General features: G+C 44.7%; 1 protein-coding gene across 1 annotated transcript in view; it reads left to right on the forward strand.

Moving 5' to 3' along the window:
- The window catches only part of LOC115549036 (plasmalemma vesicle-associated protein), a 5,234-nt gene extending 1,164 nt beyond the window's left edge, over positions 1-4,070 (forward strand). The window contains exons 3-7 of the mRNA XM_030364017.1: positions 796-874; positions 1,499-2,199; positions 2,384-3,131; positions 3,251-3,305; positions 3,500-4,070. Coding sequence (XP_030219877.1) covers positions 796-874; positions 1,499-2,199; positions 2,384-3,131; positions 3,251-3,305; positions 3,500-3,533 — 1,617 coding nt within the window. The 3' untranslated portion in view covers positions 3,534-4,070. The remainder of the gene's footprint in view (positions 1-795; positions 875-1,498; positions 2,200-2,383; positions 3,132-3,250; positions 3,306-3,499) is intronic.
- Positions 4,071-17,500: the final 13,430 nt, after the last annotated feature.

The following is a 17,500-nucleotide window of genomic DNA, read 5'->3' on the forward strand; positions in this document are numbered from 1 at the left end:
TCCATGACCAAATATTGTTTCGAGGGTTTGAAGTGTTCAACTGGAATTCTGTATAGATTGAGGATTGCTTGATACAGCAGAGATAATCAGGGGTACTGTTGGTCCCACACTGAAAAACTGGATCCAAACATTTCACATCAGGATAAAGGATCAGGCTTGACATATGGTCATTATAATAACGTTATAACAAAGATGATTATTTATTATAATTGTTTTAATTATTTTATTATAAACAGATCCAATCAAAGTCAGAATGATACTGCCATAACACCAAGGTTGTTTGTTTGGCCAACATTGTTTATCTTCCTTGAATAACACTTAAATACTTTTTGTTTATTTAAAAATAAAAATAAAAGACACATGTTACTTTTACTTTACACCTTATGCCTCAAACTATAATTAAAGCTTTTATTGAAAGTATGTAATGCTAGAAACATAATCGCAGTCGGCTCGACAAGATAGATTTTGGTGTCACAAGCTGTTACTAAGATCATTACTATAATATTTATCTCAAAGTACGTTTATGACATTGAACCCATCAGCTGAGAGTACAAACCTGGAACCACAAAATAACCATCCATAAAATGACGACTGACAAAATATTTATGCTTAAAGTTCTATGATTAATAGAGTATTTTAGCTAACCTTAAGAGAGAAAGTGGTTTGCTTTCTGTATCTTCTTTATGTTCTGGAGGGGACTGTTTAATATGATCACTTTTGTATATTGTATGCTTTCATTAACCCTAATCATAATGACGGTATTCATATCTAATCTGATCTCTTCAATATTTACAGATTCAATGCGAAACTGACAAAAACAAAAACGTGAGGACTTACTGTCCACAACCCATCGGGACATTTACCGACAGGCAAGGTAAGGTTCAACCAACCAAATGTGGCGGACTCTTGAGATGGCAGCGGGCTGGGGTTGGGCCTTAAAGGGAAGCCATCCAGCTCGGCATCCCCATTGAGAGGACGGCTGGTGGCTTGGGGGACTGGGGAGGTGCGGTGGCAGAAGGGCAGTGCTGAAGACAGGGGGAACAGGTAGAAGGGTACTTGCAAGCAGCCAAACTGAATGACAAAGTGCTAAACCATGCTGGCTCAGAGGCTGACTGGCCTCTGAGCTAGAACTCGGCCCATAGACAAACGGTCTAGGGGGGTGAGAGAAGCTCATTCATTTTGTCCGCTTATTACTTATCTTACTGAATCGTACTTTTTCTATTGTGCCACCACTTTCTGTCCCTTTTGCACCTACTGCATCCGAACCATCCTTGGATTGAGGTGCTCTGATTGCTTGTAGGTCTATGCAATGTGTTTCAGAGGCATCAGAGCCCTGTTGATAACGCTCCTAGGCTGTTATCTACTGAAAATGAACTCAGAGGATCCAGACTTATACACATTGGCAACCGGGCCTGTGTAGTAAGTGACTTGATTTTTTATGATTAGTTAAATATTCTCTTGAGATAATAAGTTATGTTTGGTCTGTTTCCCCGTACAGGAGACTGCAGGACCAAGCTTCTTCTCCAGGAGGCCAGGGAGCGTGAACTACAGTCTAAAATGAACCAGACCGTGCTGGAGTGCTCAATCAAGAAAGAACAGCTCAACAAGGAGCGGGACGACCTCTCCTTGGAAGCCATCGACCTGCGGAACGACAAGCAGATGCTGCAGTCGGAGATCACCAACTACAAGCTGCAGTGCAAGCAGGACTTTGTGGCCTCCTTGAGCGGCATCTCCAACGTGTCCCGGGCCTTCCTGGAGAAGATCGACTCCCTGTTCCCCGGCCACATCGCCTTCCAGCTCACCTGCGAGAAGCAGCGGGAGAACCTGGAGCAGATCCGCAGCAACTGCACCAGCCTGTCCCGCGCGGTGGAGGACAAGTTCCAGGGCTACCTGAACACCCTGGGCACTAAGGTCACCGACTACGTGGGTCAGATCAACCACCTGCAGGCAGACAACCAGCGGCTGGGCAAGGCCAGCCGCTTCTGCAGTGAGAACCGCACGTGGCTGGTCCAGGAGAACCGGAAGGACCGGCAGAAAGACAAGCTCAAGTGCGACATTGAAGTTAAGAAGCTGCTGACCGAGAAGAAGTTGCTGACCGGCGCAAAGGGGCTGCTGGAGGTCAAGACGAGCGTCAAGGAGTCGGAGATCCACCACCTCAAGGAGCAGAACAGGCTCCTTAATGCCTCCTGCTCGCAAGTGGTGAGGACGGCCCTGTTTCAACTGCCGGTTCATCGTTTATTTTACATACTTGGAGGCTTTCTCAGTTCTTTCACTGACTAATTGAACTGGTAATCTGGTATACGTGTATGGGTTTGAGCTGTATCATTTAATTTAATGGGTTCCTTTTTAACACTAACATGTACTTGTGTTGACTTTATTTCAGAATCAATATGGAAGATCAACTTTCGGGGGATCTAGCTCTTCTGCTGGGAATCCCTTCAGAATCCCTTCTTTTGGGTCAAGTGTCGGTGCTGGCTCTACTTGGTATAATAATCCAGCTACCAGTGGAGTAAATGTTGGTACAGGACAGGGCAGTACCAATCTAGGCAATTCCAAACCCGGCAGTTCAAGTCTAGGCAGCTCATTGCCATTCAGCAACGGGGTCGGCAACACCAGGTTTGGGGGAACAGCCTCACAGGGGAGTAGCCTGCCCCTCCCTGGGACTGGCCCAGGCAGCAGCGCCACCGTGGTAGGCAAGCCGCCAACAGGCTCCGCCACGAGCAGGGTGCAAGGGGCGAGTGGCACTGGTGGGCTGGGAACCGGGCAGGGGAGCACAGGGTTAGGGAGCAGAGGGTTTGGGACGGGGCAGCGGACGGGGTTAGGAAACACAGGGTTAGGGACGGGGCTGGGGAACACAGGGTTAGGGACGGGGCTGGGGAACACAGGGTTAGGGACGGGGCTGGGGAACACAGGGTTAGGGACGGGGCTGGGGAACACAGGGTTAGGGACGGGGCCGGGGACGTGGCAGCGGACGGGGTTAGGGAACACAGGGTTAGGGACGGGGCCGGGGACGTGGCAGCGGACGGGGTTAGGGAACACAGGGTTAGGGACAAGCGCCATGGGACGAGGAACTGGCACTACGGGAAGCTTTGGGGGTCTTGGTGGAGGACGGACTGCTGGATCTGGATCACGTGAGAACAAACTGATATATATTCTGATGAAGTCCAGCTTACATTGCGTAATCATGTGAGCTATAGCCGAGTATGAAACGAAAGATCATCGTGTTTTCTTCTATGTCTTTTACCCTCAGTGATTTCAAAACACCTCGCGGATCTGCAGCTCTACGGCAAGCCTTCAAGCACGGAGTGAGTCTCTTTATTATCCATCTCTGTTGGCGTCATAAGGCCCAGCTATTACAGGGTAGAACACCACAAGGTTGGAGCTAGTCCGCTTAACCACACTTATAAACACACGTATAAAAGGGGAGGATTGTCAACTGGTGTCTGTTTTTAATCATCCTAATCGTCTGCTACTACTCTCTGGTTCACCGTCTCTCTAGGAAGAAGAGCGAATCACCCAAGACCTCTGGCTAATGTGCCTTCCCCAGGACAGGTTGGAGAGATGAGAAGATACAAATCCCATCTCCTCTGTCCTCCAGCCTGAGCCAAGCTCCTCACACTGAGAACACGCACACGCACACACACACACACACACACACAAATAAAAGCATAGATGCACAGATACACGCACACACACACAAAATTGCGCACCACACACATACACAGACACACACACAGACGAACAGATGCACAGATGCAAACAGTGCACAGACGCACGCACATGCACACGCAAACACAAACACAAAAACACACACACACACACACACACACACACACACACACACACACACACATTATCATACACTTTGTACTACTTTCTCACTAGTAATGCATACTTATAATGGCAATAGCAAGTTGTAATAACTTTCTGCACATTCTTTGCTTGTTGAAATGTGATGTGAGGGTGAATTTGTCACTAGAATGTATATAATGTACTAATCAGCATGAATATGCTCTGTGTAAATACTCAAATTACTATATTCTTTAAATAAACGCATGTTGTTCATACATCACTGCTTCCACCGTGGCTTCCCTTTTCCTGTCCCGTGTTTGTTTGAGTTTCATCCGCACACACACACACACACACACACACACACACACACACACACACACACACACACACACACACACACACACACACACACACACACACACACACACACACACACACACCTCCGAGAGATATTACCCTAGCCAGACTATTGTTTGTCCCCTTTTTGCGTCACCTATTGTGCGCTTAATAGTCATTTTAATGACTCTCTATCCCACCCACGACTAAGTGGTGTTTCAGCCCGACCATTATATTGTTAAGACCCTTAGGCCTCCAGTCGCAGAATGTTGAGAGCTTCCTGCCCAGTCTCACAGACCCAGTAAACACGGATGGGAGAGGACCCGAGGACACGTTTTGTCAAGTATACATACTTGACAACGAATACGAAAACGAAAACGAACAATGTTCCTAGTGGGGAGAAAGGCAACCCCATTGTGTTTGACTAAAGCATTAAAGTCATTGAATCTACTCTATATCTATACCCCAAGGTTTGAGTTGAGACATAAACGCAATTTGTGCCTGACCTCTGTTGACCTTGAGAGGTTATTGACCCCAGGAATAATATTTTCAGTTTTTGCCCCATCACCCTGCATTATAATCGTGTATATCTTTTCCAAAATATCTTTTTTGTTCAGTTATTGTTGCTTATTTCTTGCCAGCGGCCTCAACTATGGCCCGTAAAAGACTTCAGCTGTGTTGCCCTTAAAGCATTTATTTTGCTTCGAAAAATAATTTAATGGCACCTATTTATAGATGAATTTGAGAATTGGATAACAATTTTACAGTTCTTGCTGTTTGTAAAATGAGTATTGTTTGTCCGTTCGCGTCGTGCAATGACTTGCAGTTCAGTCCCTTCCGGGTTGGGCTCCCAGGTCCTGCTGGAGAGACACAGCGAGGCACATCCAATATGAAGCGGTAATCAGCCAATGCGGGGAGTTTACTTTGTTGACGACATGTTAAAGATGTGTTTGGACTCAGTTCCTTGGCGTGGGGGGGGGGGGGGAGGGGGGGGGGGGGGGGGGTGGTCTCAGCACCTTGTGGAGTAGGAGGGCTGCATGGCGACACAAGGCACAGAGAGAGGGTGAGAGCCCAGCTCACAGGGCCCAGCACATACATGTGTTGGAGCGGCAGGTGGCTAGCATGGCATCTAGCTCTGGTTATTTTCTGCTAGCATTACAGGGCAGGCACGTTCTGATAAGGTCAGACAACCCATTCCCCATCTGGAGTGCCTGAGGGCCATGCACCTTCCAGGCAGAGTCATCAGTGCAGCGGACTTCCTCTGACGTCAAACCCCCTCCCCCTGGGGACCTGAGGGGGAGGGGGTACATCCCCCCCACCCCAACCCACCCTCACACATACTAGACAATCTGCAATTGCATTATATTTATTCATTTATATCGACCTATTTTTATTAACCCTTTAATTATGTGCAATGTTGCTCACTTTCTATAGACCTCTATTGACCTCCTATTAGGTTGACTTTTGCTATTTGTCCATTTTTTTGTAAGTCACGTGTACTGTCTGTTGCTACCATAGTCATCCTATATCATAGACGGAGCATCGAACGCTTCTGCCTACTGGCGCTGACGAGACGCGGGGCCGCCATCTTGGAATGGTGACCCGCTGCACTCAGTGTAATCCGTTTGGCAGGAGCAATGAACTGTCAGCGCATTTAATCAATCATACCTCACTGAATACCACTGATTTTCATGTGTTTTTTTGTCATACGTGTAGCTAAAGGACACATGGTTTGGCGTGTTTTATTATTAATAGTTGGCTTAACAATGATAGAATATTCTTATAGCCTATGCTATAAGTGACCAGACGTCCGAGATCAAAACTGTGAACCTTATCCCCGTGAAGGGGGAAAAAAAATGCTCAGCTATTTTTAAGTTGAAGAAACAATATATGATTAGGCTATATATATATATATATATATATATATATATATATATATACAGGGTGCGATTTGTGAAAAAACCAGAGGGGGGGATAATTTTGAGAAACATTTTATTCAGGAAAAATAACCACACAACAGTGTGAAAACTTATGAAAACAGTTGATCTTGTGACCTTGTGTATCTAAACCTTACACTAGGCTTCATAACGTAGGCGGTAGGCCTATTTTGAACGTGAACTTAACCACTGCATTTGCAGAAATATTTTCTCATAGCTAATATTGTTTTTAAATGTGCCAAATAAAAAAAAATATTATTTTTTTCCCGATATCAGTTCAACAGAAAATATGAAATAACACAATGTGCTGTCAAGACGTTTTTTTTTATTTTTATGGGTTAATCGGGTAGACTATAGGTCAGACTACGAAAACAGTCCGCTCTGATGACGCACTTCAGCCTCTGTTTTTTGCTTTCCTGTTGGCGGATCGATAGCAGCGTGGTGACCCTGCTTCAACCACATCTCTGCAAATCTGCGGGCCGGGAAGGAGGCAACATCTGGTGCATTTACAGAGATGAAAAGCAGATTGTGCAGTGTGGACACATTCATTCTGTTTCTGCCATCTGTAAGAATGTGGTTCATGGCGCTGAAACCTCTTTCACACTCGGCTGTGGACACTAGGAGCGTGGAGACAGCGGTGAGAACTTTGCGCATGCTCTCTCCTGTGACACCGTGACATTTAAACTCATGGAACTCCTTCAGGAGTATGGGACTGGTTGCGGCCTCAACAGCAAGAGTTTTGTGTATGGCGAGCAGTTTTTCATCGCCGTAGAGGATGCGCTCGTCTTCATCAGATGGCCAGTTTGATGGATTTAGAGCGGCGGCGGCAGAGATTATCCCGTTGTCATCCAGCCTGCGCTCACCCGCGACGCCTCTGACTCGCTCCCGGTAGATCAAAATCCAAGCACAATCAAAATGAAGACGGACCCTGTGTATTTTGGTTGTTAATTATTACGATGTAATGGTGAAAATACTTGGGGGGGGGGATAATTTTTATCCCCACCGAGGATAAAAATAATTCAGCAGAGGGTAGGACGTGTAAACCAGAGGGGGGGATAATCCCCACCGGCAAATCGCACCCTGTATATATATACCGTATTTTCCGGACTATACGTCGCTCCCGAGTATTAGTCGCATCAGTCAAAAAATGCTCCATGACGAGGAAAAAAACATATATACGTCGCATCGGTGTATAAGTTGCATTTATTTTTAAACATTTAAACAAGAACGTTTAGTCTGGAGAGACTGAATAAAATTGCAATAGCAATATAGGCTATATATAAACATAACAAGGCAAAAAGTTCCCGACTTCAGTCTGCATCACCAAATCCATCGAAATCTTCGTTCTCGGTGTCGCTTCTGAACAATTCCGCCATCTCCGGAGGAAGATGAAGCGCCGTCTCCTCTTCTGCTGGGCTGTCATCAGACTCACCATCAGCGTCAGTTCCAGTTAGTGCGGCCTTTCTGAATCCTGACAGGATGGTTTCGGTTGTCACTGAAGTCCATGCTTTGTCGATCCATCCGACAACTTGCTGGAAGGTTGCATGTCGCATCCTCCCCGTTGCCGTGAAGCTGTGCTCTCCATCCACCATCCACGTCTCCCACAGGTGACGTAAGACAGCCTTAAAACTGCGGTTCACTGAGATGTCGAGTGACTGGAGTATTTTAGTTAAGCCTCCAGGTATGATGGCAGGTATGGAGTTGCAAGCTTTGATTTTGTTTTTAATCTGTGCTGTTGTGTGTGCTCGCATACTGTCCATCACAAGTAGGGCTTTGAGTGTTTTAAAGAAGCCATCAGGACGTTTAGAGAAGCACTTTGTTCACCACAAGTTCATCTTTTCTTCATCCATCCACCCTTTCTGGTTTGTGGTCAGGTCACGACAACAGTGGAGGGGAATTCAGTTTTCGGCATGGTCTTCCGTTTGAAAATGACCATCGGTGGCAACTTTGAACCATCTCCACAGCATGCGAGCACCACCGTGAAGTGCGACCTCTCATGACCTGTTGTCACTATGCTCACACTTTTTTGCCCCTTCTCTTCAACACTTCGATTCATGGGGATGTCAAACGTGAGGGGGACCTCGTCCATGTTAACTATATGGTCCGGTAACACATTGTGTGTATTTACCTGCTTTTCAATGAAAGCACGGAAACTGTCAATCTGGGCTTGAAAGTTCGGTGGCAGTTTCTGACACACCGTGGTCCGTGCTCTGATAGGTTGCGTTGCATGAAGCGATAGCACCAAGATGGACCGCCAGCAAAATCAGTGATATTCATCTCCTTGGCAACTACCTGGGCATGGAGACGCAACTGCACCGTTGATAAGCCCCGGCCAGCAGCACGCTTTTCAATGACCAATCTGTGGACTCGTTCCTCCAGCTCTGGCCATCGGGCTTTCAGCCCCCGGTTAGCTTTCTTTGTTTTTTTCATCGCAATTAGAGTTTCCTCGGCTTTTCGCCAGTCCCGGACAAGTTTTTCACTCACCCCAAACTTTCTTTCTGTTGCTCGATTGCCGTTTTCGGCTGCATACTTTATAATCTGCAGTTTAAATTGTGCAGTATAGCTTTCTTTTTGACGGCATTTTATTTTGTGTTCTCTTTTGTTTTGTCTACGGTCTAGTTTATTTATAATTTATTCGGTGGTGCAGTAGGCTTGCAGCGTTCAGTTGTACGCCTAATGAATGACGGTGCCATCTTGCGGCCGAAGATTATGTACGCACAATTTTGGCATATAAGTCGCTTCGAAATATAAGTCGCAGGGCAAGCCAAACTACAAAAAAACCGCGACTTATAGTCCGGAATATACGGTATATATCAGTGGAGGCTTCTTCATTGAGGAGAGGGAGGAAGATCCTCCTTAACATTGTTGAGAATAAAAAATTTAGATTGTTTCCTTTCCAAACTTTACTCAGGAAGCACTGTAAAACTGGACAGATACAAAATACATCTTTCAGTATCTCATACAGACGTTGTTCAAGAACAATATTCATATATTTAAGCAATAGATCACGCCAGGCTGTGGTATGTGCTCATTATACCACTGTACTGGGGCGTTGTCCGGCCCCGACGCGCAGCGGAGGGCCGGCGACCCCCTTCACAGTGGTATAATGACCACATGCCACTGACTGAAGTGATCTATTGCTTTTATACAACGGTTACTGTTGTGGCGAAACGAAAGTCATAGACACACTACATTTAAAAAGAAGCCAAGAAAGTCAAAGTAGCCGTTTTATGAAAGACTACCAAAAAGTAGTCCCTCCTGGCTGCCGCTATGCATCGACAGTCGCTATGCAACACACTTTAGCGTCCCTCCGAGAGAAGGCTCCGATGGAGCGGTTCGCCGGCAATTTATCCTATGGAGCAGTTCACTCGCCAATTTTAGGCTTCAGTGAACTGTGCTATTGCTTTTATACAACTGTTAAAATTATGGCAAAATGACTCCACACACACACACTAGTAAAAATACGGTTGTATTCTTCGACACTTTCCACTTCAAGGCGCGGAGTGATACTTTCACAAAATGATTGGGCGTCATAGCAGTTATGTATACGCTCATTACACAACAGTTAGGAACCAATCAGATCGCTGGATTCAGGCCCCCCGTTGTTTAATGTCTGTTTAAAACGTTTCATAACAAACACTAACACATGCGTTAGCTTAGGGCTAACGTCTATTGGAAATTACATTAAGATGCTCGCGATTAGCATAAAGGATCAAAATATACATTCTGAACGAACTTAATTTCATGTCAAGATAACTGTATGACATGTACTTACAGGCAAACGTGTTTTTTGGCCAACCAATACAAAAGAGAAAAATACGTGACCGTTGCTTCACCATGCATGTCGAACTACGACTGCTAGCACAAAAACATTGCGTCAAAAGTTGACCACTAGGGGTCTCCCTTTCACCAAATAAACATCAGAACAGCACACCCAGACTACTGTTATGAACTAATTCCCTTAAATATGACTATTTTAATGCCTTTGAATATATAATGTTCGTTTCCCTTGGTAAAGGGACATTAGCACCCCCTATCGCCTTTTGACAATTACTTCAGGGAGGAAGGTCCTCCCTCAGCCTCCGTTGACTCCCATTCATTTCTCAGAAAGTACTGGCGGCCGGTGAATAACATGGGTTTCAATATTCCTTTATTATGTCCATGGTTTCAATGGGAGAGAGGAGGAAAGTCCTCCTCTGAGTGGGTGTGACCTTACAGGCGTCTGATTCGCGCAAAAATCTAGTCGCGCTGCGCTATGAACCAATCAGCAGGATCCCTGGCTGGTGAGTATTGTTCCCAGATTGGGCAGATTTCCCGCCCAATTGGGCTACTTTTAACCGCTTTAGGCTGGGAAAATTATCATTGGGCGGGAAATTTACCCAATCTGGCAACGCAAACAAACCCGCTCTGCCCATTGCCGCTCAGTCTTAAGAGACGCAAAGCAGGTGAAATCATCTGAAGGATAACGAGATTCTAACATTTGCCAAAGTGTACAATGGAAACATTGGAAACAGAGGACATTGTTCATGTTTAATTACACAAAGCATTCTATTCATTGAGTTACAGTGCTAAGTTAGCGACCAAAGAAAAAGGTAGACCACTTCGCAAAATCGAGATCACCAAAAGTAATGGCAACGTCAGTGTTGTGGTGGGTGCTACATGGTTTGCTAGGTACTCATGGCTTACTGGTAGCATTACTAGCAATCGACTGTATTGCTGGCCCTGTTTGCTAATGAATAATGGCACATTTCCAACGTGGGCTGTTCATGGTTCCCTGATGTGAAAAATCTTGATAGGGCAACCAAACGCCACGACTAGTGTCAAGTTCACGTTGGTGCTGCTATGCGACTTTCCTTGCTAGGCACCATGCCTATCGGGTTGAATCTAGAATAATGTTCTCGTTCTTTTGCTAGTTTGCTACTCTGACCGTTCTGTTTGATATTGTGGAAATGGTGTGGAAAGGGTGAATGATTCAGAGCATGAGGCATTTTAAATGGCATCACTTTTGGTCAGCCTTTTCTTAAAACAATTGTACCTGAAAATAAAACTAGCTAAATTACAACCAATAACTTCATTCATTGAGGGCAAAAATAGGCCCAGATTTACTTTTACAAATCAAGAGTAGGCCTGATTTGACTAATGGGCTTTGCATCCTTTCCTTCTGCCCTTGTAGTCCATTTCAAAGACATGCTGCCCACCAGCTTTCAAATTACAGTGATGCCACTGGTGGTGGCTTTGTATCAAATTTATTCACATAACTATCCCTCCCTATTATTTTGTAGTTCACCAAAACACCATGAAACAACTTGAGTCTCACATTCTTATGCCACCATACACCAACAGTGCAAGCAGGCCAATGGCAACCAAGCGCACGGTCCTTCCTCCCTCACTTTAAAAACGACCAGCCGCCACTGATATATATATATATATATATATATATATATATATATATATATATATATATATATAGGCCTTCATATATTCTACATAAACAATGTATGAATACATTAGATATCTATATATCTTAGGGACCTTATAGACTTCTGACTGTTGCTGCAGTAGCAGAGTTTATTCTGTCTTGACACTTTGTATTGATATTTTGTATTTACTTGTCTTAACAACATTCTTTCCTTAATTTATTGTAATGTTTACCGTGATTGTTTTATATGTATTTTTATGTATGTCATTTTTTAATAAAGCGTCTGCCAAATACTTAAACATAAACATAATCACCTGAAAGTTTTTATATCAGCTAAAACCAGGGTTTGAGTTAGGTGGGAGCCAGCGGGAGCTGAGCTCCCATAGAGAGAGAGGTCCAGCTCCCATGAAAGCAGCAAACTCAAATATCTGTGGGGGTCTCTGAAAATACAGCAGCATAATATTATAATTACAAATAAAGCTATTTTCCCTTCCACATACAGAGTAATATTGTATATTACTATGCATGTAATATTGTATATTACCCCCCCCCCCCCCCCCCCCCCTTTCCCCCAACAACTTTAAGAGATCCCCACAGAGATGGAATCATAACTCGAACCCTGGCTAAAACCATCAATCTGTTTCACTGGATTCAGAATAAAACCAAATTCTGTTTTACCAAACAATCTTAGTATTTGAATATTGTTACTTGAATGACTCCATTTATATCATGGTTACAATTATACTATTAAGATAGTATTGTCTTATACTTTGCCTAAAATGAGAATGCATCATAATTCAAGTCTGCTGATGGAATGTTTATTTGTGGATGGATGGCTGGATTGGACTGGAGTTTGCAGGTGGGAAATGATGCAGGAAAATGATCAGACCAGAATGATTTGATAAGAGAATAAAACGCAAAATAACTATCATGGAAAATAAATCTATCGCATTTGGCCTGATTATCATGAATTAGGAGTGAAATTCAAAATACAATAAAATAGCAGTCATGCTAAATGCAGGGCAATGTGTAGTGTATGCAAGGCAATGTGGATGTAAAAAATATCACTATCTGTCTGGGATTAAAACCCTGAAAGGGGACTGTTTGCATAGCTTCTTTCTCGTGCTTCCTTTCTAAAGTTCAAGAGAGGGGAGTATGGCAATGTGGTGCAATCTTTTCTTATGAAACACAGACACAACCAATGATAACAAGTCTGAATGGTGGTTGTCGATGCCAAACTGTGTTCCCCAAGCAGAAATACAACCTCTGTTCCAATCTCCCCTCAGACTTTATGCTGCTCTCTGGCACCCCATCCCCACTTCAACAGCTATGGGTGTGGCCCCTGAAGGGCCAGAGCAACCTTTGGCTGCCTGTGAGCTGGCAGCAGTGGAGAGACCCGACTCGGCTCTAGAACATCATCCACCACGGCCCTCTAGGCTGACAGGTGGACGCTGTTTACCAGCGTTTACCCAGGAGGCCAGGGGCCCAGACTTATGGGGCCCTGCCCGGGGCCTGAGCTCCACTTTTGGCAGGCAGGACTACTTTGGTTTCGGCAGTTCGACTATGCAGGATTCGCGAAAATGTTGTAAAGTTTCCATTGAAGTTCTGTGATGATTTGTGTATGCTGGGAGCAGAAGAACTGTTGCTTACTGTTGTTTGGGGTGGAGGGGTTCCCCCATTTTTTATTCTGTTTTACTTTATTAAAACAGGCCGGGCATCAGTACTGTGCAGTCGATTTGTAATACGAGCGTGAAGGTAAAAAATAATTTATGAAGAGTCATGATTATATTGTATGTCACAATTTGGCCCAGGCTGGTAAAGATTTCACACAGGAGGGAAGGTTGGGGGTCAATTCTCTCACTCTCTCTCTCCCTCCTTTATGCGATAAAGGGAGCAAAGGTTCACTCAAGGTTTACTGAAACATTCGAGACATGGTCATGCTTGAGTCCCCAATACCGTCCAAACACTACTTTATTGGCTCCAGTGTGGATATCCATGCCCTGAATGTCTCCCGATGCTATCTGACACTGGGACCCTGATCGCTTTCTCCAAGTCCTGTTCACCTCCCATTGTTGTGGCCATTGTTGTTCTTCTCTAGCGTGTTAAGTTTATACCAGGAATAACCCCGAGCAGCAGTGAGTCACTTGATGTAAACAATCGCAGACAGATTTAATAAACAGTTATTGTAAGGGTTTGGATGGACTAAACAACTGCCATTGGAGGAAACGCAAAAAAAAAACAGTTGGAGGATTAGTAGAAGTGCATTTATTTTCTAATATTACAGATCCTAATCCTTAGCATAACCCAACATAACCCTTATTGGGTGTGAATGAAAGACTCCGCTCCTGCAGGGATCATAAATAGTAATGAGAGTCTTGTATTAATACACATGAACTAATGAAAACATTCGTCATAGTCAGGATAATGGGTGGTAGTCTCTCTCTTTGCCTAGGGACATTTAATACATTTTCATTAAATAAAGGTAAAATTATCAACATGAACATGTTCATCACACAATCAATTCCACTTACTAATAACTACTTATTCATTTAGCAGAAAAAAATGTCCAAATGTTTTGAAAATATAATTATCATACTTGAGTCGCTAGGGTTAAGCATCGTTATCAAGGGCGATTGTGAAGTCTGGGTCTAGGCCAGAGGGGTCAAACACCGAACAACTACAACTCCCCACTTAGATTTCACTGTGCTGGGATTTGAAGAACCGCAAGCTTGGTATGCAAGCAGAGTGTGTAGCACACCATCACGAGGGCAAGTAAACATCCTGCTTGGCTGACCGATGGGATTTGGGAACCCATGGTTAATGCCTCATCCAAGTGTGTATTGTGTGGACCACCATTAATAAACAGTGAGTCTTCATCGCGAGACAATCTGTCCCTTTTAAGGGATATCCTTTGTTTATATCAATTGTTTTTCCACGATATCTGAGAGCTGTTTACTTGATTGTATGTTGCAATAGTATGAGCCAATGGGACGGTGTTCCAAGCCAGGGGCGATAATTATAAGGTAGTGAATGTTCAAATGTGATTGAATTTGATCAATAGTCAGTATAGACGACTACTGGAGATGCCAGTTGGTTCTATTCAGCCCTCACTACTAACTGAGGCCTATTGGGGGCACGGGTTGGCACCAAAACATGGCATTTTACTTACTAAACCTGAACCAACCTGAAACCAAAAAATGTGAACCATATACAAAGGGAAATCCATAGCTAAGCTAAGGCCTACACAGTAGGTGCCACAAAAGCTAAAGCTAAATAACAGATCTCCACGGAGGAAATAAACCTGAATGCTATGTAGTTTGACATCTTAGTATAGTATGAAAAGAGGTTGGACACTAAATAGACAGACATCTTTGCTATGTTGAAGTGAACCTGAACGCTAAATAGATTCACATCATGGCAGTTATTAAATTAACCTGAGGGATAAGTAGATTGACATCTTGGCTTTGACCCTAAGATGATAATTGCCTCAACTGCATTCAGTGCAGTCCTGTGAAGATTGCTTGCACATTGTCCTTCTCTGCCAACTAACACAATGGCGTCGTTAGCAGCGTACAGTGGCTTCAGACGCAGGTCATTAACGAAGAGCTCGGGGCTAGGGCCTCAGAACCTTTGACCTGGGAGTCGACCCCCCAGCAGCCCTGATCCTGCCCCACACCCCACACACACACACACACACACACACACACACACACACACACACACACACACACACACACACACACACACACACATTACAACCACTCAGTGCTCCAGAAGAAGAGTAGCAGGAGCCCTGTCCCAGGGGTCTCCACCGAGGGCCCGACGTAGGGCCCCACCACCAGAGCTGGCGGGCCGGAGGGCTGGGAAGGGAACAGTGGCGTATGATTGCAACCTCCTTCCTCGCCTGGAGGTTGGGGTCGGAGGGTGGAGCACCACTCTGACCTCTTTTGTCTCCAGTCGCTAGGACTCCCTCCTGACCACGGCCGCTAATTGCATTTCCGATCTGGTGGCGCTTTTCTTAAGGTCACAGGATCGCTCAGGCTGGTAAAGAAATCAAATAGGAGGGAGGGTTGGGGGTAAGATCTCTCTCTCTCCCTCTCTCTCTCTCTCTCTCTCTCTCTCTCTCTCTCTCTCTCTCTCTCTCTCTCTCTGTCTCTCTCTCTCTCTCTCTCTCTCTCTCTCTCTCTCTCTCTCTCTCTCTCTCTCTCTCTCTCTCTCTCTCTGTCTCTCTCTCTCTCTCTCTCTCTCTCTCTGTCTCTCTCTCTCTCTCTCTCTCTCTCTGTCTCTGTCTCTTTCTCTCCCCCTCTCTCTCTCTCTCTCTCTCTCTCTCTCTCTCTCTCTCTCTCTCTCTCTCTCTCTCTCTCTCTCTCTCTCTCTCTCTCTGTCTCTGTCTCTGTCTCTCCCTCTCCCTCGCTAATTGCATTTCCGATCTGGTGGCGCTTTTCTTAAGGTCACAGGATCGCTCAGGCTGGTAAAGAAATCAAATAGGAGGGAGGGTTGGGGGTAAGATCTCTCTCTCTCTCTCTCTCTCTCTCTCTCTCTCTCTCTCTCTCTCTCTCTCTCTCTCTCTCTCTCTCTCTCTCTGTCTCTCTCTCTCTCTCTCTCTCTCTCTCTCTCTCTCTCTCTCTCTCTCTCTGTCTCTGTCTCTGTCTCTGTCTCTCTCTCTCTCTCTCTCTCTCTCTCTCTCTCTCTCTCTCTCTCTCTCTCTCTCTCTCTCTGCCTCATGGATCGCGATAACAATGGGGGCCTCTCAAGGCAACATTCGAGGTCAACGGCATGAAAGCGATGACAGAGGGTAAACCTTAGATGGGCCTGTGTTTGGGTTCTATGTTGTTGTTTTGTGTATTTTTGGTGCAGAGCCTTAGTTAAATTGGCTTAACGAAAGTTAACAAACCGCTGGGAGTCTTTTGGTAATGTCATGGTTAACACTGTCTTTCTTGTCAAACATATGAAAGTGTAACACGTTTAAATGTACTCTCAATTGACTGCTATCTGAGCGTATCCCCTATTTTATGAGTGGTTTAAATAAATGAATGAATGAGTAATATGTATTGCTCTCGATATACAATTAAGGTTAGAGCCAGCATTACCAACATTAAGATATGTCCGCTCAATATCATGATGATACATTTGTAAACGTGTATATTTGTTCCATGACTCCTATCCTACTCATAAGGAAAGTGACCTTGAAACACCCTGGGACATGAATATTGACATTTACCTTAGTGGCTGGATTACTCTTAAGTGTGTCCCTGTTAATCTATGCCATCGATTATCCATCACATATGCAAAGCGATGAGGGGGTCAGTAAACAACACTAGTCTAGAACATTCTGCAAGTGATTCCTGTGACATCCACTACTACCACCCTCCCAACCAACATATTAAGGTTCACCATAAAGACATGTCCCATGATTTGGACATGTTTTCATGGGAATACGTACTCATTTTATCAACGCAATCAGATGTTATCAGACATTTGTGATGACGGTGTGTTTTGTTGTGCGTCGTTTCTGGATGAATGTGGGACCAAAGTGAAATTAAAGGATTGCTATCCATTGTGTCATTCTAGGGTCAGGGTGAATCGCACTGACAACCTGTTTTGTTCCAGGAACCCAAAGAACAAATTACTAAAACTAAAGGGACATTAAATTGGCCGGTGGCCCAGTGGCCCACTAGTGTGCTGCTTTGACTCTGACACAATATCCCACATGTCAATTCCGGTGTTTAAATTTATTTCCTGTCTGTCTCAACCAACGTGTGTGTGTGTTTGTGTGTGTGTGTGTGTGTGTGTGTGTGTGTGTGTGTGTGTGTGTGTGTGTGTGTGTGTGTGTGTGTGTGTGTGTGTGTGTGTGTGTGTGTGTGTGTGTGTGTGTGTGTGTGTGTGTGTGTGTGTGTGTGTGTGTGTGTGTATGTGTGTGTGTCTTAAGTGTAACCTTGCTTCATCACTTTGTAATAAAGTTGGCATCCTGGGGGGAAAAACAACCATTATGATGGGATATTTGAGGGCAGGACTT

Source organism: Gadus morhua, chromosome 8 (assembly GCF_902167405.1).
Source record: "Gadus morhua chromosome 8, gadMor3.0, whole genome shotgun sequence".
Taxonomy (NCBI): domain Eukaryota; kingdom Metazoa; phylum Chordata; class Actinopteri; order Gadiformes; family Gadidae; genus Gadus; species Gadus morhua.